At 37.5% G+C, this 25,895-nt stretch overlaps 1 protein-coding gene across 4 annotated transcripts in view; it reads right to left on the bottom strand.

Annotated features, from left to right (window-relative positions):
• G2e3 (G2/M-phase specific E3 ubiquitin protein ligase) overlaps positions 1-25,658 on the bottom strand; it is a 43,181-nt gene extending 17,523 nt beyond the window's left edge. For 2 of the 4 annotated variants that reach the window (XM_048362832.1, XM_048362831.1), the window contains exons 1-7: positions 11,294-12,397; positions 9,312-9,409; positions 7,113-7,214; positions 5,152-5,276; positions 4,092-4,257; positions 1,521-1,627; positions 698-814 (exon numbers count right to left, since the gene is read on the bottom strand). In XM_048362832.1, coding sequence (XP_048218789.1) covers positions 698-814; positions 1,521-1,627; positions 4,092-4,257; positions 5,152-5,276; positions 7,113-7,214; positions 9,312-9,409; positions 11,294-11,393 — 815 coding nt within the window. In that variant the 5' untranslated portion in view covers positions 11,394-12,397. Of the gene's footprint in view, positions 1-697; positions 815-1,520; positions 1,628-4,091; positions 4,258-5,151; positions 5,277-7,112; positions 7,215-9,311; positions 9,410-11,293; positions 12,398-25,197; positions 25,269-25,450 lie in introns of those variants that run through there. The other 2 variants (XM_048362830.1, XM_048362829.1) reach the window with 2 other exon arrangements.
• Between the last annotated feature and the right edge of the window lie 237 nt (positions 25,659-25,895).

Genomic DNA, 25,895 nt, shown 5'->3' with positions numbered 1-25,895 from the left:
ATCCTCACAAGGAGACTACTATATCTGAGTCCAATATGAAAAAAGCTTTCAGTTGATTTCAAGGTAAGGAGTATTTCTGGAAGAGAGCTTGCGTGGCCATTTCAGGTACTATGTAGCATGACAACATATCTTCAGACCTGGCCCATATTCATATTTGTTGTATGGGGATAATTGAGTGTTGAGGCTTTGTTTCACTTTGAGACAATGATAACATAATAAAAGAAACCAGGATAAGACACTACTAGAAGCCAGTCATTTACAAGCCAAGCAGAAAGGTCTCTAAAGAAACAAAACTAAGAAACACCCCAGGTACTAGACTGACAGCTTCCAAAATTGTGAGAAAACAAATTTCTGTTGTTTAATCATCCAGTGTGTTATATTTTATTATGGCAGGTCTAATGAGTTAAGTGTTGGTATGTAATTACATATACATATAAATACATATATGGAATAGCCATATTTTAAACCCAATAGCCAGATATGGCTAGTAGCTACCATACAGTCCACTTGTAGCTCAGAGAAATAAGTAATAACTATATTGAGTGCAAAATTTTCTCTTTAAATAAGTATAAACTAACAAATATACATCTGAAATTGAAACTTGAAACATTTTAAGAGAAAAACTGCTGCACTGATTATGAAACCTATTTTGTCAGCTCAAAGAAACCACTAAATATGTTTCAATTTTCAGAAATACCTATCAGGTTCATTATACTCTCGTCCTTCTTTGCAACGACATCTTCGAACATCACAACGCTCATGATGCTGAAGAAGATCTTGATAAGCATTTTCCTCTAATTCCCAGGAAGCATCTCTATAAATTAAGCAATATACAAAATGGGAATACATTTTGATTTAAAAATGTTTCATGAAAAGGACTGGTAACTTAGGGAGAAGGACAAAATTTGTCATTTTTAGGCTATTTTCTTCAATGTATAAATCTATGATATCATTTTAGCCTCCAGTTAATTAGCCTTACAGTTAATTTTCAAATCCAAAGGTAGAACAGAATTTTCTAAACTTACCATTTTTCTATTATTTCAGTTTCAGACAAGGTGTCACTACATAGTCTGCGCTGGCCTTGAACTTGAGATCCTGCTACCTCAATATGCTGGGAACACAAGTTTCACACTACCATGCCTACCCTAATTTTTAACTTCAACTTTACTATTAGTACTTCTGAGTTCCATATCTTAAACATCAGATTTACTTATTTTAAACTGATATTGACTCTCAGAAAATTTATAAATACCATTTTAAAAACTATGTTGAAATCAAGCAAAACTGAACAAAGATGAGGTACTAGGAAAGAAGAAATCAACTAATGAAACATTTACATCACATTTATGCTCTCTAAAAGACCTGACTGGGAAGAAAGAGTCTTCCTATTTCCCCATTTGAAACAGCTACCTTCCCACAATTACTTAAAATCAGTTATAAATGATTATTTGTAATATCTAGTATTATTAAATACATTAAAATACTTTGCTGCTTCTGTCAAAAGACTAAACATTACTCACTTTTCAGGAATATGAATTCCCATTTTCAACATCTCTTTCTGAAAGATCTCACTATTATTACATATTGTACACCTAAAGAAAAATATTCCAGCATTTATTGCTTGGACCTATAGGGAAAAAAAATGAACAAGTCTTTTATCAGGTTATAAATTATATAACAGGATATGTACTATTTTTACTTACTATGAAGATATTTTACATGCCATTGGTTCTCAATCCTATTAATAAGCTATGTTTTGTTCCCACTGCTAAAATCTGAAGAGCATTTTTGTTAAAAAAGAAAAAAATCATAATGAACAGGTATTTCCAATTGTTAAAGTTAAAGCAGCAATAGCATCATTACTACAAAAAATTCGAATGTCCAATCTCTTCATAAAATCTCTTTATGTAACTTACTAGTGGCTACAAATAATGACATTTGTTTAAGTACATATAACTATCTGAATTGGATAGACTTCATATATTTCAATTAAGATTCTTGTATCAGAGTGGAAAAACCATTGGAGGTCCTTCTAGAGAAAGTGGCTTGAGAATTACTTCTGTTTTGCTATGCTCTACTAGTAATCGCCTATTGATATTATATCTCAGATAGCTGTCCAAGTGGCTGAGTTTGAATTAATCTACATAATATAATTTTCCTTTTGTTTTGTTAGTAATAGTATTTCTACATTATGTCAGAGGTGAAAGCCAGTATTTCCAAAGTGTTCCTCAAAAAATCCTGCAAATACTTGATCAATCAAGTTTCAGAATTTCTCTGCTTCATTAGCATAATAAATAAGGCAAACCTTTCAACTTGAAAAATAACACACTGCTGCCATATAAATAAGGGGATGCCTTTGGCAACAATTATATCCATATGTAAATCCTTATTATAAAGCAAATTATTTTTTAACAATTCACATATAAAATAAACTTATTCCTCAATAGGAATATGTTACACTACAATTACACTTCAAGATGATTTTTAACTGCACTCTAGGACTCTTCTTTATAAACTTTTTTGTAAGAATTAAAAGAATTTCTACTACATTCTTAAATTATATAGGCTCCAATCTTCCCCTTCTTAGGTAGCCAAAGAACCATCAAACATAAGTAAACTCCTTGTTATTTGGTATTGTATTATGTCTATCAGTACTTTTAGACACATATCCTACATATATGGATATGTAAGATATAAATTATATATTGATATATCAATATTGATCTCTCTCTCCTCTCTCTCTCTCTCTCTGTCTCTGTCTCTCTCAAGCTCTATCTACCTACCTAACTCAGGGCCTGGGCACTGTCTTTAAGCTCTTTTGCTCAAGGCTAGCACTCTATCACTTTGAGCCACACAGCTCCACTTCTATTTTTTTCAGTGGTTAACTGGAGATAAGAGTCTCATTGGGGCTTTTCTGCCTGGGCTGGTTCAAACCTACTCAGATTTTAAGTCTTCTGAGTAACTAGGAATACAGGTGTGAGCCACAGGTGCCTGGCTACATTTGCTATAATTAATAGTTGAAATAAGTCATAAAATATCTGAGAATTTTTTTAAATAAAGAGGAGTAATGGTGTTTAATGGTTGTTTACTTGCCTTGTGAGCACAGAACACAGGACTCCACAAACACTAGGCAAGCCTCATCTAGCTACATTCCTAGCCTCAATTTTTGTGTACTTGAAAACAAGTCATCAAGCTTGATATTCAAAATTACTCTGAAAGAATGAATAGTTTTAAGTCACTGCTAGAAATCAGATCCCTGTCAAGGAGCTTCTATGCAACTTAGGCAGGCCTTAAACTTGTGATCCTCCTGCCCCTGCTTCCCTAGTACTAGGATTATAGGCATACACTGCTCTCCTTGGTAATCTTAAAAAAAAGAAAAAGAAAAATGGCCTCTTAATAGTTTGCTACCAATTTTAGCATTTCCTGGGTTTTCTAGTCTAAATATAAGTGGAATTTAGGAATTGAATTTTTTAAAGTCATTCTGGAATACAAAATCCTTAGGTTAACAAGCAAGTATGTATAAACATAAATATATATTAAAAACTTTATCTTAGAAGTGGAGATGTGGCTGAAATAGTAGAGTACCAGGCATGAGTGGAAAAAGCTGAATATGAATACGAGGCCTGGAGATCAAGCCTTAGTATCATGTAAAAAAAAATAAGAAAACAGGGGCTGGGGATATGGCCTAGTGGCAAGAGTGCTTACCTCGTATACATGAGGCCCTGGGTTCGATTCTCCAGCACCACATATACAGAAAATGGCCAGAAGTGGCGCTGTGGCTCAAGTGGCAGAGTGCTAGCCATGAGCAAGAAGAAGCCAGGGACAGTGCTCAGGCCCTGAGTCCAAGGCCCAGGACTGGCCAAAAAAAAAAACCACACAGAAAAAAGCTTGCCTTTCAACTATTTATTAAAATGTTAATTATACAACTGAATGGGTTAGGTGTTATATGTAAAATAAGGTACACATTGACATAAATGATTTTAAAAGTTAAAAACAGGTAATAAGAACTAGTAATCACACATCAATTCTGATTTAAAATTCAAATCAGCAAGCAACACATTTTGTAAGTAAAAGCTTATAAAACACCTTACCTGTAAACAGTCTCTATGAAACCATGCATTCTTACAACAAGGACTTTGCAATACACTATAGGTAGGTATAGGCTCAATATATTCCAAGCAGATAGTGCATGGTAAGGAGTCTCTATAATTATTAGATGTAGTTATCTGAACAGGTCGATGATTCCAGCAAAATGACCTAAGAGTACAAGTTATTAAAGAATAATATGTAATAGAGTGCAAAACATCATTAGGCTACATAGTATAACCAACACATTAAGAAGAAAAGTCACTAATCTAAAAGAAGACTGGAGCTTTGGCACTACAAATAAGATTTACAATCTGTAAAAAACGAAAGCTAGAATCCCAAAATATAAACGTTTATTAGTTAAGACTTACCTCAACACTGGTAATACTGTTAGCAAAGGGGTATATGTACTCTTGTACTCAACCTTTGAGTACATACTGACTATACTCAACATTATATAAAATTAAGAGGCAGACATTTACACAAAGTTTTCAATTGCATAATAAAATACTAATTAAAACCCTACTCCCACTTTGCTCCCATTTGTATTTTCTAAACTACTATTTTCTTAAATGACAACAATCTGTTATTTAGAGGTCTGATACCAAATGCCAAAATTCCTAAAATCTGGAACCTATACTCTGGAAGCAAATATTTTCAGGGGTATTCAGGGCATAACTTTTATTTTTTTTTTGACTCAATCAAATTTATAGGCCTCCAATTTACTCTGAGAAATATATAGGAAAAAAGTGAGCGACTAATTCTAGATAATGACTTAAGAATGTAGAACTTAACAGCCCAATGCCATATCCCAGAGATGAAAGGTGAAGGCAAATATTATTGGTCCCATTCTAGACAATGAAATTCTCAATATTTAACATACAGAAAAATTCCATTGGAGGAAAATACATAAAACAATATAATCTTTTATATATAAAACATGTATATGTAAACATGTATAAATTCAGTATAGGTTTAAAGAGTAATACTGCAGCAGTATGTTTGGGATATCTATTTTCCACTATTTTTTAAACATTCATATTTTATATTTAATAAGTAACTCACGCAAAATTGCCAGTAAATTGGAAAATACATTCCCTCTCAAGTCCACATGGTAAATGGTAACTTCGTTTACATCGAGGTGCCACACATCCAATTGAAGCGCCACTTTTCTTGCAAATACTGCATTTCTAAAGGATACACGGAAACAGAGCCACGTAACAAAAATTGTTTCAGTACTATTTATTATATGATCAAGATTATTAATGAAGATTTCTTTTGGATCCAAAATTATTCTCATCACTAACAGGTGTAATATTAAAGATATTTACTGAAAACAATATAAAGATAAAAATATTCAGAAGGAAGCTTTCCCTTCTGAAAATACTTTCAATGACAACTGTACTGAAACCTTAACACAAAGTGTGAAAACTATTAAATATCAGTCACAGGAAAACAATACTAAAATTTATTTGTTAAAAAAAAATCAGCAAAGATTACTCTAGCGTAACCAAAATGAAAAGTATTAGATATTGTACTAGGTTGAAGGCTGGTCTCCAAAAGGATGCATCAAGCCCTAACTTCCAGCATCTGTCAACTGAACTTATATGGAAATAGTTTATCTGCAAATATAATAATCACAAGAGACCAGCCTGTAAGAAAGGTGTTCTAAATCCAATGATATGTTCATAATAGAGGTAGACTTAAACTATAGACACTCAGTAAATAAGCTCATGTGAGACATAAGCAGAGATTAGGATAATATTGCTACAAACCTGCAGTTAGCAGAAGCTATGAAAGAGGCTTAGAACAAATTCTCCCTCAGACTCTCTAGAAGGGTCCAACCCTTTGTCACATTATATTAAAACTCTGAATTTAAGAATATCTTTCTGTAATTTGTTAGGGCACCATTGCACAACCTATATAACAGTGGTAAAAATCGAAAGACTATTGATAATTAGAAGAATACAGAGTTTTATCTAAAACATCTTGGTATAGTTAAGATGACCTTTATAATGGTTATTAATTCAGGAATTACAGTTTTACTTTTTAACTCTGCAAAACATTGAACAATTCTTTTACAATCTAAGACTTGCACAGTGAACTGACATAGGAATTCTAGTTTTACTAAGTGAAAGAGAGAAAGAGAAAGAGGGGGGAGAGTGGGAGGGAAAGAGAGAGGAAGGGGTAGTAGGCAAGATTCTTTCTCAGGTCCTTTTCAAAAGGTTCAGAATAATTTTAAGCTGTAAGGGAGATCCAAAGACCACCCTTTATCACAAGAGTATTGTTAAAGATTAAGGAGGTTTTTTTAAGCTTTATCGTTAAGAAGTTGTACGAAGGAGTTCTCATTTAAACAAATCAGTTTATGATTAGATGTATCTTGATCAATATCACCCTTTACAACATTCTCACCCATTCCTTCCAACCCCCACCTTACTTTCCTTAATTTTGAAGGATATTCTAATTCAACAATTCTTGACTACATTCTCCCCCTCTTCATTCTTCTACCCCACTCCCTTCCCCCTTGACTGCACCATACCCCTCAAGTACCTTCTTAAGGAATCACACTATTTGAGTTCTCCCTTCAATCTACCATATTTCAGTTAATGCATATGTCCTTGCTTGCATACTACCCAATGCTTTTACTTACATGTCTATAAGCTAATTCTCATTTCCACATATGAGGAAAACAATGCAAGCTTTGTTTCTCTTCAAGATTAAATGTTTGTAGATAAGCAGAGTGGAACTATGGACACAATTTTGATGTAACAGTGAATAACATGATGGAAATTGAAGATAAGGAAGTGAGTCTGTACTGCAACCTGTATTACTGAGGGTCAGTTAAAAGTTTCATTTTCAAAACCACAAGGTTTTCTGAAACTTACCATCAATACCTCATACAAATACGTATTGGAACATAAAACTAAAGCCACAGATTTCCAGTAAGTAGAGAAATTGATAGAACAATCTCCTCAAGTACTGACAATATTTATAGTATCTAATATAGTGAATAAAAAATTACTTGCCAGTTTAGAAGCTCTATGCACTTCCTTTTTGATGTCTTCTATTAGAAAACCATAAAGTCCTTCTTCTTCTTTACCTCTCTGCCAAATTCCACTTGACATTAACTGTGAATACATTCTCAATTAGAAAATAAACCCAAACAAGGATGGAGGGGGGTGGGAGGGAGGAAAGAAGAAAAGAGAGACAGGTGGACAGGGAGAGAATGAGAGAGAATATGTGTATGGAATATATACGTATGTATATATACACACACACGTACATATGTCTATACACATACACATATATACACACATATATGCACTCAATAATAATTTCACTAATAATGGACATCAAATGACTCAAATTTCAAGTACCTATTATAAAAACTTTGACAAAGAAGTTATCATACTTTGACAAGTAATAAAATGAACAAGAATACACTAGTATTTACTATTTCATCTCTAGCATCCTAGAGGTTCATATGACAGATTCAGTTCCAAAAGAGTCTATTTGAATCTTAAACATATCAAATCTGTAATCAATATATTTTCTAAAGTACTATACTTTTTTTTTTTGGCCAGTCCTGGGCCTTGAACTCAATCAGGGCCTGCGCACTGTCCCTGGCTTCTTTTTGCTCAAGGCTAGCACTCTACCACTTGAGCCACTTCTGGCTTTTTCTATATATGTGGTGCTGAGGAACTGAACCCAAGGCTTCATGTATACGAGGTAAGCACTCTTGCCACTAGGCCATATTCCCAGCTAGTATTATACTTATTAATAAGATAGAATACAGAGAAAATTGTGGTATGCTCAACCAATACTTTATATTTTTTTAATTCAACAGCTGGGTGCCAGTAGATCATGCCTATAAACCATGTTCAGACCTAAGAATCACAGTTGGAAAGTTTCCTTTAATTATAATAATGTGCTAAAATACAGTTGACACATATTACTTATGAATTAAATATGAAAAATATCTTAATACAACAGTTCTAACTCTTCTGTATAAAAAGCACATGCACTCATCGAAAGTGAACGAATTTCATTTTGTACTGTAAAATATAATAGACTTCAGCTTACAAACCTATTAAGAATGCCAGGTTCATGTTCCTTTAAGGCATGATACAAAATGATTAGGTTCCTTGACCTGTGTATAGGTGTGCTTAACTCACGGATTATGTGAGACGCAACGCACCATCTTTAGTGAACCACCAAGAAATACTTTTAGTGATTCCTTAAGAATTACTGAAAGAATTTTAAAATGAATGATGGTGGGTTTAAAAATATGTTACACAAATTTATTGATTCTCTTCTTTAAGAGACAATTTCTTTTCTCTTCAGTGTAGGCTAGACTTAGTAACTTATTTAAGGATATGATTCCATCTGGTGCGTACCTCTTTTATCAACTGTTTTTGGGAAAGCCACATGACATATTGTGAGCAGGCCTACTGATGCCTAGGAGGCAAGGAACCGAGAGGCCTCCTGCCAACACAGAGGAGCAACTTCAGCCAAAAAAGCACATGAGTAGTAGTAGAGCCTAGAAGCTGGGATACCTTCAGATAAGATCAGGCTGACATCTCGTACTATGATCCTCTTGATTAACACCAGTTGGGTATCTGGGATTACAGATGTGATCTACCACTCTGACATCCGATTTATAATCTCATGTATGAGTCAGACCTATTTAGCTAATACCAAATTCCTCACCCTTGGAATAGAGTTAATGGTGCAGTAATTCATTAATTTCAGAGTTAATAAAATGTGAAGATGGTAGACGGAAGAAAAAACAAATGAGAAATGAATTCTTAGAATAAAATCATTCTTTTGCTTTCCTCTCAGTGACCTAAACTCACTTCCATTTCCAATAATATTATCTTTAGTCAAGAACTTTTCCTTCTAACTACTCTGTAAAACGAAAATAGTTTTGCTGTTTCCTGAGCCTTTAAACAAGTATTTTCTGTCACTTATCAATACAAACAGAAGAAATGAGAAAGTGGTAAAATGAACACATCCCATATAGACCTAGAAAATTCTTTTTCCCAGTAAGACAAAACAAATTGGTACTGATGACAAGTCTTTTACACGTACACAGGTAATTTCAGAAGCTTAAAATTTGATATACAAAAAAATTACATTTTATAGGTATGTTAAATGAGTCTCAAAAATTTGTGACTAATTTCTTTTAAGTACATCAAGTTTCTAGAATCTTAAGTTATACTCACCAAACAATAGTAATGTACAGTGAGATTCCATTTCTCATTAGTTTTCTTTTCTCCATATTTATAAGGACAGTCATCAGTTTTTCGACAGAAAACACAAGCTAATAGTAAAAAAATGAAAATGTAAATACATATATAAAATGCTTAAAAATTTTAAATGGGCAACTGATGCTTCTTTGGATTGATATGCTAAATTCTTTGAAAGCAAATTACATTGCACTGTCATTAGCAACTAAAATTCTTAACACCTAGCTCTAAAACATAAATATAACTTTACATTTCTCTTGGATTCCAGGGTGTACTTAAAATCTGAGGATTAACATAACTGAAAATTATGCGTTAGGGAACTCCAAAGATCCATTTTTCCATGAAATCAATAATGAAATTGCAAAAAGAAAAACCATTAGAATTGACTTTTAGAAGTTCTCAGAAATGAGAAGAATTCTTAATGGAGAAATAAGCTAATCAAAATCTGGATGAGGGTATTTTGATTTACTCTTTTACCATATCTAACTCCAGCGTGGGCCTATGGTCTTGAGTGGTCCATGTACATTGTATTGACTTGCTGGACCAACACAGACCTGAGTCCCAAAGAAAAGTGATTGTTTTAGCTATGTGGCAGTGTTCTGAGGGATGGAGCTCAGATGCTTGCTACTCTTTTACCAATCTTAAAACTTTTTCAGGTCTAAAAAAATAAACTAGTAGCAGCAGTCTAGAGCATACAGTGTGAGAGAGCTGCCAACAGTAGAGGCCTCAAAAAGAAAAAGATGGGAAAAGCTGATCCACAGAATAAAAGTTTTGACAAGGAGCAGTAGACACAGGAGAACCTAGAGTGCCGTGCCCTCGTGGATGTTCTGAGTGCTCAGAAAAGACCAAAAAGCTTTACACTTTTACCTCTGACTGGTTTTTAGGCTCATATAAACTTATATTAAAAAAGAAAGATCTAGGGGCTGGGAATATGACCTAGTGGCAAGAGTGCTTGCCTCGTATACATGAGGCCCTGGGTTCGATTCCCCAGCACCACATATATAGAAAAAGCAAGAAGGGGCGCTGTGGCTCAAGTGGCAGAGTGCTAGCCTTGAGTGGGAAGAAGCCAGGGACAGTGCTCAGGCCCTGAGTTCAAGCTCCACGACTAGGAAAAAAAAAAAAAATCTCAAAATTATATGGGACTTTAAATAAGAAATCCACTAGTTTTGAAGCATTTATCTTTATAAGCAGACAATTTTTTTTATTTTTTTGCCAGTCCTGGGCCTTGGACTCAGGGCCTGAGCACTGACCCTGGCTTCTTCTTGCTCAAGGCCAGCACTCTGCCACTTGAGCCACAGCGCCACCTCTGGCTGTTTTCTATATATGTGGTGCTGGGGAATCAAACCTAGGGCTTCATACTGTATATGAGGCAAGCGCTCTTGCCACTAGGCCATATTCCCAGCCAGACCTTTTTCCTTTTTAACGCTGGTTAAAATCTTGTCTAAGTTGTTCTGTAATCAGTTAATTTTGATAGTTTAAAAATAAATGTATTGGGCTGGGGATATAGCCTAGTGTCAAGAGTGCCTGCCTCGAATACACGAGGCCCTAGGTTCGATTCCCCAGCACCATATATACAGAAAACGGCCAGAAGCAGCGCTGTGGCTCAAGTGGCAGAGTGCTAGCCTTGAGCAGGAAGAAGCCAGGGACAGTGCTCAGGCCCTGAGTCCAAGGCCCAGGACTGGCCAAAAAAAAAATAAAAAAATAAATAAATAAATAAATGTATTAAATACATAGTCCTGTTTTATTCAGATACAAACCATAGCTGATATACATACAGAAGCCATACAAAATTGGGCAGAGTCCTCTGAAAACCAGTTGTTTGTAGAAATGGATACAATCAATAGTCTATTTCAGTACATGCATATGTGAACTAAGCATGAATCAGAAAATTCATTCCTACTAGTTGACAGCATTCTAAAAAAAATTGTAATGAAAATAGGTTAAATACAGATACTTACCTAGGTTCTGTGAGTCTCTAGGTTTATTTTCATTCATTTTACTAGGAAAAATAAGAACAAAGCAATGCACAATTATAAGTGAGTCATACAAACATTTCATACTTAGTATAGTACTTTATTTCCTACCTCACCTTTCACATATGTAAGACCAGTAATTCTCAACAAGAGTTTGAGGACATTTTTTAGAATTGGAGGGTTTAAATATGGAAACATTTAAAATGACTATTGAAGGGTCTAGATTTGCTGGATACCTTGCTATGTGCCAATAAATGCTATATAACAAAATACTGTCTAGACTTTCAAATTTTCAGCTAGACATTCAAGTAGGGTTTTTAAAAAATGACTTATAATTATCCTAACATAGAATCTAAGTCCACATTACACATAATCAAGTCTTTTGTTCCTTGATTTGTTAGGACAAAATTTGCATGCCCAGAACTACAAGACTTATGTCCAAAGAACTCTGTATTTACTTTCTGTTCAAAATTTTACCAACATCTAACATTTCCTAACAAAAAGTCACATCAGTAGCAATGTCATTCATATTTCAGTAATCTATACAACAATCCTTTAATTAGTTGATATTTCTGCTCTAAGGGCTGGATATTAAACTGTAAGCATCTGATTGCTTCATTCATTTTGTACTACAGTAATACTTCTTGTACAGCTAAAGACACTCATTTAACCATACTTCCTTACTCCTCACCAATTAAGCAAATAAAGTAAGTTAAATCATTATTACTCTTATATTTCAAAAAGAAGAAAATACATTAATAACTTCAAAGTTCTACTTTGCCAAAGGTACATGAACAAGTTACTTGAAGTGTTGAGTCAAACTATACTCAAACTCATAGAATTCAAGTGGGAAAGATAAACACAATAATGCTACTATGCTAATGCAACAATTTTTTTTCAGTCGCAAAAACAATCTAAGAAAAAGTGAGTGGGATGGTGCAACCTGACTTGAGTGACTGGGACACTGAGTCAGGAAGAATTTTCTAGCTAGCAGCAAGTCCAGGTCAGCCTGAGTTACACAGAAACTCTATCAAAAATAAAAATAACCTATCCCAGTTCACAGAGCTTCTATGTGGGAATAAACTGGCCCACAAGTAACTTCAAATAAAAATAGAAATGCATAAAAATACAAAGCCAACAGAATACGGTATTAAAATCCAAAATGAAGATTGCTAGGAAACTATTAACCTAAGATACTGAACTGTAGGGCACCTAATACTTGTTTATAAATATGGATTGACCTAATTAAATTCATCTTTTCTTACAAGAATTTATTTTCCTACTAAGTAGTTTGTTCTAAATATGTACTTCTCTCACATTTTTGTGCTTTCATAAGTTATATACTACCTTTTGATCACTTTGACTATGCAATTTCACTATTATCTGATTTTGCTTTGAAATCAACCTTCTTTTCCATCCGAGATGGTATTTCTGGGCTGGAGTGAGCCCAGCCATAAAGTATGTGTAGCAGTCTTGAAGTCAAGAGCTCAAGCCCGGTGCTGCTGCTTCCCCACACCATGTATGTGATCGTCCCCTGTCCCTACCCCCATATATGATTGCTATCTCTAACAAGAATCCATAGAACAATTAAAGAACCTAATTTAACTAGGCTGTGCAATTAAGTAGATCTTGTTCATCTCTCCCAGTCCCCTCCAACTATTTAAGTAGGCTTAAGGAGTAGTTCTTTATGTCTCTTTTTTCTTTTTCCTTTTCTTTTGCACACTACTAGGGTAGTTAAATTCATGCCTTGTTTGCTAGGCTGTCTCAAAGTTGCTAATCCATGCTGCCAGCCCTATTTCCATCACTTTTTAAGAGAGGGTCTTGCTTCTTTCTTGCCCAAGCAGAGGTCTATCTAGGCCATGATCCAGCTACTTGGGACTGCTGGTATTACAAATACGCATCACCACATCTAGCTTTCCTCTGTGGAGAGAAATCTCTCCAGACTTTTATATGTGGCTGGCCTGGATCCACAATCCTCCCAATCTCGGCCTCCCAACATGGCCTGGGATGATAGGCACTGCATCCAGCTATGGGATGAGTGCCTTGTGAACTTTTCTACCTTTACTGGTTTCAAATCACGACCTTCCCATTCTCAGTCTCCTAAATCATTCTGTTTCTCCCTCCCACCCCCCCCCCCCCCCGCCACCACCTCTCCTTCCTTCTACCTCTAATTCCTTTCTTATTTTACTTCTCTGGGGTTTGATTTTAACTCAGCACCTTGCACCTACTTGGCTGGCACTCTACCACTTCAAGCATGTTTTCTGCTCTTTTATTTCATGGACACCCATAAACTCTGGGGACCACAATGTGTATTATCCTCATTTTAGCCAACTGTGCCCCTTATTTTAAACATGTGAAAAAGGAGTGTATGTATGTGTGGTGGTCATGGTTAGGAAAGGAGCACGTTGAAACTCATAAAATATAGAAAGCAAAAAGATAAAAAGCCTTATTATTATTTTTGCCGTGAAGAGTTTTGAACTCATGGCTTCATGCTTCTTAGGTAAGTGTTCTTGAACCATCTGCGCAGTGTCTCCAGCCCTTTCTAACTTCATTTTCCATTCTTATCTAGGACCAGCCCCCAGTCCTACGACCTCCTACACAGCCAGGATTTCAGGGGTGTCCTATTCCATGTGCAAACTGTTTTGCTGAGATTGAGAATAGCTACCAGCCTCCAGGTGTGACTCTCCTATTTTGACTTCTCAAGTATCTGAGATTACAGGCACATTCAACCCCTGAAGTGCCTCTTTTATTAGGATTTCTCTACAATTCAATCTCTGGTGATGAAATTATATATATAATAAATTCATGATTAGAACATGAGTTTTTAAAAAATCTCATTTACAAAACACTTCACCTAAACTTTTAATTTTATAAGTTTTTGTATCAGTATCAAATAAAACAAATCCACATTGGAGATCACACCTCACTGGTTTATAATTCCTTATCCTATTTTACAGACGTGGATTATAAGTTACAATTGCTTATAGATTTAACATAAATACAGAATAATAAGCTTAAGTAAACTCTGAGAGTAAAATCTCTGTTCCATTCAGCACAGAATGGCTTGAGCCTTTCAAAACAATACTTTGTTTAAACTTCATGTAATTATTTTCCTTCTTTAATATCATAAAAAATTTATGTATTTTTTTCTTTTGCTACGTACCATCACTGCAGAAAACAGACCCACTCAATCCTGTGCTAGGCAACAAAATTACCTAAAACACTAAAAATATAACTAACAATGTATCAGACTACAGGCTATCCTTTTGTGTTTTAAGTGATTGAGCTATGGCAGAAAATGCAAATGTCAGAAAACAACTGTTGGATCTAGATAGAGGGTATGTAATACTTATGCTATTCTTATGATCTTTCTCTAAGTTTAAATGGTAACAAAATTAAGTTATCCCCAAACTGGATCTCTAAAGATTTACTATAGCTCATACTTTTGACCAGTTCTCATTAATTAGTCTTATCAACTCCAAGCATCTGAAATGACATTTTCCTTCAAGTATGATTTTTCTTCTTGGGGGTGGGGTGTTGTGTCATTCCCAGGGCTTGAACTCAGGCTCTGGGCACAGAAACTGAGCTGCTTTTGCTCAAGGCTAGTACTCTACCACTTGAGCCACAACACCATTTCTGTCTTCTAAGTTTTTATTGGAGATAAGGACTCTCACAGCCGTTTCTGAGTAAGGCAGGCCAACTGTGATCCTCAGATCTCAGCCTCCTGAGTAGCTACAGTTACAGGTATAAGAACCAGCTCAAGTATGATTTTTGAGACTTCTTTGGGGGAAATGAACAATGGTTTTTAGGTACATATCCCAGTAACAGTCTTAAAAATAATGTCAAGGGGCTGGGGATATGGCCTAGTGGCAAGAGTGCCTGCCTCATATACATGAGGCCCTGGGTTCGATTCCCCAGCACCACATATACAGAAAATGGCCAGAAGTGGCGCTGTGGCTCAAGTGGCAGAGTGCTAACCTTGAGCAAAAAGAAGCCAGGGACAGTGCTCAGGCCCTGAGTCCAAGCCCCAGGACTGGCCAAAAAATAAATAAATAAATAAATAATGTCAAGCTCTCCCTTTCCGTAAGGGAAGGAAATCACTAACAATTAAGTTCTAAGAAGCCACTGTCAAGAGATATTCTGATTCTACTTCACTACTTAACTCTAGTTGATCAATTAGTGATACTCACAGTTTGATGTGTAGGCAGAGCCTGATGGCCTACCTCCACCACTGTGGATGTGGTTAGGGATTAGAATTTGTTTCCACCAAAACAGTCTATGGCAGAAGTATGTGGCTACATCATAAAAGACTTTGTGACATCCTCCTAATTATGTCACAAGCCCACATTCTGGAAGAAATGACATACTGCCATATTACTAGTATTTTTAAGATGTGTCAGGTGGAGCTCACTTGGTAAAAAAGAGATTTTTTAATCCTCAGTCATGGCAATGAGATACCTTAGAAGCAGATCTTTGAGATCCAATCAACTCTTCATAAGACTGCAATTTGACTAATAGCTAGAAAGCAACTTCATAGGAAACTTCAAGTCAGAAACACATAGTTAAGCTGCTTCCAAATTCCTGACCCACAAATGCCAAATAATTTGCTGTAGAAAAGATAACAAAAACAAGAAAGACAAATTCCCTCTCATATCATTATCGGACAGCTACTATTTGAATAAACACCACGTCTTGCCCACTGAACACTTCTGAAAGCTCCTAATCCTACTGATAATAGCAAAATTGAAATAAAAGGTGATTGTGGATACACAGAAGACATGCTAGAATCACTGTTTCTCCTTGTCGTGGGACTTGAATTCAGGGCGTGGGTGCTGTCCTTGCACTTTTTTCTCAAGTGCCACAGCTCCACTTCTGGCCTGTTTTTTTTTTGGGGGGGGGGGGAAAGGGGGGTGTAGTTTAGTGGGAAGATAGGAGACTTACAGGCTTTCCTGCCTTGGCTGACTTCAAACTGTGATCCTCAGGTCTCAGCCTCCTGAGTAGCTAGGATTATAGGCGTGAGCCACTGGCACCCGCTCGAAAAGCACCTATATTTTAAAAAGGGAATTATCTAAATCACCAATTAGAAAAGCTAGCTGGGCACCAAATAACTCCCAGAAAAAAGGCAGTGGTGCTGTGGCTCAAGTGGTAGAGCGCTAGCCTCAAGAGCTCAGGGACCATGCCCAGGTTCACAACTGACAAAAAAAAACCCAAATAGCTAAATTCATTCTGTGCAAAAAGCACAGAGTTTAGTACACTAAACTCTAAATTTCTTTTCTGATGTTATTTGGAAGTCATATACATACATACACACATATATATAATTTGAATGCTATTTTTGTATGTCCTATACATATGAAAGCATGTATTTTTCTGACTTAGCAGTGCGCAATAAAGAAATGGTGAGTTATATTGTAGTTATTAAAAGTCCATGCAGTATTCTAGATTACACCTTGCACAGGTAATAAAATTGCTCTGAAAGTCCTTAATGACAAAAACTAACAAAAACTGAGTATGAAGTAGCTGCAAATGCTGTGTCTATGCTAAGTTTCTTCAATGTGCTGTCTTCACTTTAGTTATTTAAAAGAATAATTTTTTTTTTGTCAGTCATGGAGCTTGAACTCTGGGCTTGGGCCCTGTTCCTGAGCTCTTCAGCTCAAGAGTAATTCTCTACCACTTGAGCCATAGCATCTGGTTTCCTAGTGGTTAATTGGCAATAAGAGTCTCATGGACTTTCCTGCCGGGGCTGGCTTTGAACCACGACGATCCTCAGATCTCAGCCTCCTGAGTAGCTAGAAATAAAGGTGTAAGCGCCCTGCTAGAATAATTATCTTCTGAAGAAATACAAATGGAAACATTGAGAGGAACAGGGGGCAATTTAAGAAGTATGCAACTTAATATCAAATGGCTCACAAAGGAAAATTATAGCAATAAGAATGAAAAGGCAAATGGGCAAGTTTGGGGTAAGTGTAGTTCTTTGTATCTTTTTTTGCAACTTTCATAAAACTATATGTCACAAAATTTAAAGGGTTTAAAAGTAACAATACAGGGGCTGGGAATATGGCCTAGTGGCAAGAGTGCTTGCCTCATATACATGAAGCCCTAGGTTCGATTACCCAGCACCACATATATAGAAAATGGCCAGAAGTGACGCTGTGGCTCAAGTGGCAGAGTGCTAGCCTTGAGCAAAAAGAAGCCAGGGACAGTGCTCAGGCCCCGAGTCCACAGCCCAGGACTGCCCCCCCCCCAAAAAAAAGTTAACAATACAAGGTATAAACAAGCAAGATGTAGGATATAGACCAGTGGTAGCACACATGTTTACCATGCACAAAGATCTGGGTTTACTATCTAACAGTAAATAGAAACACAGACACACACACTCGAAAAGCTGACCTTAGGGTCATGGTTAATCTGAGACTGGAATTTTGCAGATTTCATAATCATGTGAGATAATACCCTATAAGTAAATTATCATTCCCCCCCATCTACTGGTTGGTTTTCTAAAGAATCCAAAACAGTCTACTTCAGGCTAGACAGTTAATACATTTTATGTGGCCTTAGAGATATACTTGGAGAAATACTTAAACGTATACTTAGAGATATACTCCTAGAGATGGGTCAGTTACTTTGGTTCTTGCTACAACAAAATCAGAGGTGATGAGAAGTTCAATGGTAGAAGCTGAATTATATTATGAAAAAAAAATCTCAAAATGCTCATGTGTGTTTATGTAGAGAAAGAATAATTGATAAATTAGGAAGTTAGCTAGTTGCAGGTTGTTATAAAAATTCCAAATGAAACAAAATGTCTCGATCCTTGAATAGCTATCTTTTTCTTCTATATTTTTCTTTTATTAAATTGGGTTTAAGTTACTACATATATTTCACAGTACACATTTTAACTTTCACAATGATGAAAACTATTCTACTCTAGATAGCTTACGAAGTCTATGAACTTTAACAATAAAATTATTTCCTCCATTTCAGATGATATGTACATTACTTTCCTTTTGTATAGTAACATCTGTTCCCTCTTTCATTCCTTCGAATAGCTATATTTTAAAATTAAAATAATAAAGACAATATAATTGGGTTAATCTCAAGAATGTAAAGGTGGAAAGAATACCTTCAGAATTAAGATATACTCATATTAACAGAAGAACATTGTCATCTCAATAGAAGCAGATTTCTCAACCCAACAAAAAAAGAAATGACACCTGAAGTTAAATCATGTTTATCCATAGTCATGTGGGTAGAACAATCCTACAAAAATTTACTAAATTAGGTGAATTTAGAACGTTTTTAAACAAGACAAGTAGGTAAAAATCAATTATATTTCTGCCTAACAGTGACAAAAAAAAAACACCCAGAAAATGAAATTTTAAAAAATTCTGGTCACAATAGGTAAGAATTTACTAAAAGATGTATAAAAGTATGTTACTCTCCAAACTACAAAACACTACTACTGAGATAAGTTTAAGAATTACATAAATGAAGAGACAATGTTCACTGATTGGTGTTAGGATGTCAGTTTAACACAATCACAAAGTCCCCAACAGGGCTAGCTGGCTTGCTCTCTCTCTCTGGTAGAAATTGACAAGCTGATTCTAAAATATACATAAAAATGCAATGGCCCAATAGTAGCAAAAGTAGTTCTTAAAAGGACATGACTTTCTACAGAACCAAATAAATCAAGACGAGATATATGAACAAGAAGAGATTATAATATAAAGGTCAGAAACAAGCTCAAATATTTGCTTTTCAACAAAGGTACCATACTAAGGTATTTGGATATTAGTTTGAGGAAAAAAGTAAGTAGTAAATAGGCACAAATTTAAAAGAATGTCATTTGTCAAAACAACATTAAGATGTTGAGTATAATTTTTATGTATTATGAAAGCTAAATGGCATGTATTCACACTAGGTTGTTAGACTTTAACTTGGTACACTGATGTGCACATGATATTCTACCTACAAGGGAAACAGAGATAAGGGGGTAAGGTTCTATGCCAGCCTGAACAAAAAAGTTCACAATGGGGGCTGGGAATGGGTATAATGCTTGCCTAGCAGGCATGAAGCCCTGGGTTCGATTCCTTAGCACCACATAAACAGAAAAGCCAGAAGTGGTGCTGTGGCTCAAGAGGTAGAATGCTAGCCTTGAGCAAAAAGAAGCCAGGGACAGTGCTCAGGCCTTGAGTCCAAAGCCCCAGGACTGGCAAAAACCAAACAAAAAACAACTCAACAATTTAGGATCCTGTTTATTCTCAGCAAGACAAAGCTTGAAAAAACACAACATACTCAAGGCTAAAGTTTTCTACCTAAAGTACTGAAACAAAACAAAGATCTCAACTCATCACTTCTTATTCATCATACTAGAAATTCTAAGAATAAGGCAAGAAAATAAAATGTATACAAATTGAGAGAAGTAATTATTCACAGAAGCATTGGTGTGTAGAAAAACCCTGAAGTATTTACAAAAGACAAAAACAAGAAACTGTTAGTAGGACTGGGAGTATGGCCTAGTGGCAAGAGTGCTTGCCTCCTACACATGAAGCTCTCAGTTGGATTCCCCAGCACCACATATATGGAAAACAGCCAGAGGGGCGCTGTGGCTCAAGTGGCAGAGTGCTAGCCTTGAGCAAGAAGAGGCCAGGGACAGTGCTCAGGCCCTGAGTCCAAGGCCCAGGATTGGCCCCCCCCCCCAAAAAAAAAGAAACTGTTAGTAGCTAATAAGTGAATATAGCAAAGTTACAGGATATAAGATAACAACACAACCTGTGCTGTATGTATTTCTATTTGACATTACGTCACAATTCGGAAAGATTAAAATTAATCCTATTTACAAAAGTATAGTAATAAAGTTAAGCAAGGAGGTGCAACATCTGAGTACTGAAAACTATAAAACAAGGCTGAGAAAATCCTAATGCGCTATTGTCTAAAATATGGCATTACAAGGAACTATAACTTGTCAGAACAATCTCTAAAAAGGCAAAGGCAAAGTAAAAATTTGTAGTAATCAAACCGGTATGGTCCTGGCCTAAGGATAGATATATAAAGCAGTAGAAAAGATGAGTATGGAAATAAACACATGTGTGGTCCACTGATTTTCAAGACCAGAGGGGAAATGTACAATCTCCAGTAACTGTGATGGTAGGAAGGCACATAAAAGAAATGAAGCAGGGGCTGGTAGCTCACGCCTGTATCCCAACTCCTCAGGATACTGAGAACAAAAGGTCAAAGTTAGAAGTCAGCCCGGGAAGGAAAGTCTTTGAGACTTTTATTTTGAATTAACCATCAAAAAGACAAAATGAGCTGTGGCTCCAGTGGTAAAACAGTAGCCTGAGTACAAAAGCTCAGGGACAGCACCCAGCCCCTAAGTTCAACCTCCAAGACCAGGACAATGAAAAAAGAAATGAAGTTAGACACCCTAATCTCATCATGTAAAAAGAAAATTAACTCAAAACAGATTAAATGTAAAATGCCCAATAAAAAACGGTTAGACATGACAACAAAAGCTTAAGCAGAGGTAGGCACCAAGAGTCCACTCCTGTAATACTAGGTACTTAGGAGGCTGAGCTCTAATGATCCAGTTTCAAAGCCAGGGTGGGCAAGTAAATCCAAGAAACTCTCCAGCTAACCAATCAACCAGTAAAAAGATACAAACACTCAACTGTCTATTAATTGATACACAAAATGAAAAATAAAATACTGTTATCTTCATGATATCCCTGGGGGATTAGTTTCAGATGAACCTCCCATCCCACTAGAATATAACAAAACTTCTACATGTCCAATTATTTTTACTTTTGGTGTCAATCCTGGGGCTTGAACTCAGAATCTAGGTGCTGTTTCTAAGGTTTTGTGCTCAATACTGGCATTCTACCACTTGGTCCTCAGCTCTACTTCTGGCTTTTTGGTGCTTAACTGGAGATAAAGAATCTCAGGGACATTCCTGTCAGGGATGGCTTTGAACCATGACCTCAGATCTCAGCCTCTTGAGTAGCTAGGATTACAGTTAAAGCCACAGCGCCTGGCTTCAATTCTCTTTTATAAAGTAATGCAATAGTTGCAAATAACCTAACTATAACTTCCAATAGACTTTATATCATTTCTAAGTTACTTACAAATACTATGTCAACATACCCTATTGTTTAGGGAATAAGAAGAAAAAGAGTCTACATGTTTCACATCAGTGCAGTTTTTTCCAGTGATTAGTTGCATTTCTGATGCAGAACCCACAGTCTACTGATACCTATCACAACATGAGGCAAATTTTAAAAACTGCCACTTTTAACTTTCTTGGTAGGACTGGGTTTGCCCTCAGGACCTTATACTTCCAAGGCAGGCATTCTACTACTTGAGTGATATCTCTTGCCATATTTGGACTTACCACCATTTCTTTACATTAAAAGGAAAAACAATAAAGCTACAAATTCATATTGAGTTGCAAATTTACACTGACTTAAGTATATAACCCTCAGTTAATAAGTTCCCCTTAGTTTGTACATACTGGCTTCCTATGTCCACTGTTCATGTTTCTTTGATTCCAATTTCTTTCCAATACATAAAGCGCCCCAAACTTTGAAGCTTGAATTTCAAAGTTTTATAGTATTCCAACTTCAAAAATCAAGATCACATTAATGGTCTAGATTGCATTATCTATCTATCTGTATCTGTATAGACATTATCTATCTATCCATCCATCCATCCATCCATCCATCCATCCATCCATCCATATCTGAACCAAATACTTTTATTTTTTCTGGAATAACAATAGGAGCACATTAACACTGTATACCTTACAGACCAACCCACTGGTTTTTACAATGATGACCCTATATTATTGGGCAGGATTTTTGCAAAAAAGGATGGAGCCAAGGAGGCTAGACTTAATTGTTGAAAGTGAAAAGACAGATTTGGTTTTTAATTCCCTAACATTTAAAGAAGTAAACGACCTTTTAAGTACGCTTAACATATATTGCTCATCATTTAAAAAAAATTAAACAGCTCCAGAAGGAAATCAAATATAAACATTCTGGGCAGTACAAGAATTTGAACTCAGGGTTTTTCACCTGCTAAGCATATTTTCTAATCACTTTAGCCAGTTTAAAAATGTCTTCAAGTTACTAAATATTTTGATACCTCTCATTTCCTCATCTTATCATGGTATAATAATAAAATGGTTATAAGAATTAAGTGAGAAAAATGTATATAAAGCTTTTGGAATTTTATGAATATTAACAAATGCTGCTCATGATTTCTTTCTCACTTGAAATGTCTTCCGAGCTTACAGTTTTAATACTTACTTTTTCATATTCCTAAAGCGTAAAAACTACATATCGCTTGGAAACAGAATCAAGAAACAAGACTATGAAGGAATTAGTAAAGAAAGAAAAAAGCTGAGATTTGAATTACATATTGTAGATAGTAGGAAGCTATTAGAAACTTTTATGTCTCAACACTTGGAGGAGACTGCAGATAGGCAAAAAGTACTACAGTAGATTTCAAAAAAGATAAGAAATGCAAATCAAAATAACACTGAGATCCATCTCATTTATCAGAATGGCAATAATTTAAGAAAACAAATACTGGCCAGGATCCAGGGTAACAGGACCCCTGTACACTGTTGCTGGAAATGTAAATTAATGTAGCCACTATGAAAACCAATGTGGAGACTCTTCAAAATATTCAATACAGAACTACCATATGTTCCCTGGGACATAACCAGAGGAATTTGTCATCATACAATAGCTACTTGCACTCTAATGTTCATGTATAGCACCTCTATTCATAATAGCCAACATATTAAATTAGACTACTCACTAACTGATGAGGAAAGAAAATATGGTATATATATATATATATATATATATATACACACACACACACACACGCACACACACATACATACAGCCATAATGAATAATGAAATTATGCTGTTTGGAGGAAAATGGGAGTTAATCATGTTAAGAAAAATAAGCCAGACTGTGAAAGACAAATCTTAAAAAAAAAGAGACAAATATAAAATGGGAGTTGTTTGGGAGTAGGTAACAGCTGGATGGAGAGGGTAAAAACAAAAGGATAAAGAGCGTCAATAATGATATTTAAGTACTTTATATGAATTCATGGAAATAGAATAAAACCTATTAAAGTTGGTTTATAAGAGTAAGGAGTAAGAAAATGTAAAAGGGTGAGTATGACCAAAACACATTATGTGCCTATATAGAAAAATACTGAAATCCCTTTGTACAACGAATGTACACTAAAATTAATAAATGGCATGTTTTGGGGTTAAACCTAAGTTAACAATCTTAAACACTTTATTGATTATATTAAAACAAATTATTGAAATTCTATTTTGTTATGTGAAAATTATGTCTATAGTAGATACAACTGTAATTCAGTGATATCATGAAAACAAATGATTATATACGTAATATGATTTGTACAACATTTAGCAACTCTATAAGAGATAATATGAGAGGTTAAACAGCCTTCTCAGGCTCTCACCCCTGTCAGATAATGGAATGGATTCAAACCATAGCAATCTGTTTTCAACATTTAACCAGTTATATAACAACATTTTTATAGGGCAGACTAAGCCAATGTTTTAAAAACTCTTAAGATTTCCTTGCCTTTCAGTTAAATATGCAGATTTTTCAACACAACCTTGTGCCCTAACTGATTCCAAGTTTAGAAATCAGCATTTCCAAACCTTTAACAATCAAGTATGAAACTCACTGACATAAGTAGACTGAGGAAATCAAATGAACAACAACAGTCCCAGGTAGGGAAAAGCAAATTCGGGTGTAGAAGCCAATCAAAAAGATAATTATTTGCAAGCAGCATTATCTTGAAATGAGTGGATGCTTGCAATCCTTGGGAAGGATGGTTGCAGTTTTATGAAAATAGTTATATCTCAACGATCCCAAATAAGCTCCTCTTGAAACCTTTTCTTCCTAGTGCATATTGAAAAGTTTATTAAGCAGGAATGGAGGGAGGGAAGAATAGCACCTACCACATCAAGGAATGCTTGTATTCTGAATCTTAAGTGCCACTCGGGGAACAAAAAAAAAAATGTTCACATAATTATTTATACTGCAAATACTTAAAAAGAAACTCTCTTTTCCTGTAGGGCAGTACATCAAACTGGTCTCACAAGTTGGCCACTATAATAGGCGAAACTATTAACAACACGTACGTACTCCCGGCTTCCACTTCCTATTCGGAGAGGAATGAGTTTATTGTGTGGTCTGCAGGAGCGCAGCTCATCCTCACCACGAGTGAGGTGGGAAAAGGAAGGAAGGAGGGGGGGAAGGGAGACGGAGAAAGAAACTTCCAGAGGGAAATCAATTCAGAATACAGACAGACAAGAAGAAAGGAGGAGCGAGGAAAAGGGCAACCCGAGGGGCGCCCGCAGACATCACAGCCCCCCCCACCCCCATCCGGGCCCCCGACGGCTCCCCGCGACTCCCCCGGCCGCCCGAGCGGAGCGGAGCGGGCCGGGCCGGGGCCCCGACCTCGTCCCCATTGTTAGCCGGCGGGGACCCCGCGGGGCCGGGCTGCGCGGGCGGGTGGGCGGTGGAAATGAGCAAGTCCCCCCCACCCCCCCCAACCCACCCACCCCGCGCTTTGTGTCTCCTTTTCAGCCACGCGAGGGACCCGGGGGAAAAGTCAACCGTCAAAGAAAATTGCCGGGTTTCCCCATGCAAACAAAGGGGGCTCGGGTTTCCCTTTAAATCCCCCGGCCCGGCCGGGCGGGCGGCTTGCAGGGCTGTCACCGTCCGAGGGCTCCGCCACCCGGTCTGGCGGGAGGGGAGGAGTTCGGGGAGCCGGGCCGGGGATCCCGTCCCTGCCCCGGGCACCCCCGGGCACCCCCCGGGCACCGGTCCTACCTGCGATGGCGAGTCCCCCGAGCGCCGCCGGCCGTGGAGACATCCGCGTCCGAGCCAGAGGAAGGGAAGCCCTGGAGAGAGGGGGGGGGGGGGGGACAACGGGGAGGGTCAGACGGCGCCCGGGCCCGGGGCGGGGATCCCCTCGAGGCACCCCGGGGCACCCCGCCGGGCCCCGGCCTCCGCACCGGGCAGCCCGGTCCCCGGCGAGGCGCTCCGGAGCCCCCCCTCCCCCCGGCCAGGCGCCGCTACCCACTGCGTCCGGCCGTGCGGCCCGCTCCGTCGCCTCCTTCCGTTGGGCCCGTTCCTCTCCCCGGCCCGCGCCGTTACCCCGCGCGCCCAGCCTCAGCCTCAGCCTCAGCCTGCCCGGCGGCCGCCGTTCCCCGCGTCGCGCGCGGATCCCGCTGCCCGGCCCGACGCCCACCGGCCGCTGACCCGACCAACGGCTCCGGCGATTCAAATCGCTCACTTCCGCTGGCGACCCGGAAGTGGCTGCGGGGCGGGGCGGGGCGGGGCGTGACGCGAGGGGGCGGGGCGAGGGGGCGGGGCGAGGGGCGGGGCCGGGCGCGCCTCCTCGTCGCGCTCCGGGAGGGGCCGCGCGCCCGCCTGCTTTTCCTGCTCCGATTTTCTCTTTCTCTTCCTTTTTTCCTCCCTCCCTCCCTCCCCCTCCCCCTCCCCCTCCCCCTCCCCCTCCCTCATTC

This window comes from Perognathus longimembris, chromosome 14 (assembly GCF_023159225.1).
Source record: "Perognathus longimembris pacificus isolate PPM17 chromosome 14, ASM2315922v1, whole genome shotgun sequence".
Classification (NCBI taxonomy): Eukaryota; Metazoa; Chordata; class Mammalia; order Rodentia; family Heteromyidae; genus Perognathus; species Perognathus longimembris.
The sequence above is the reverse complement of the archived record's forward strand: the minus strand, read 5'-3'. Positions and strand labels throughout refer to the sequence as shown.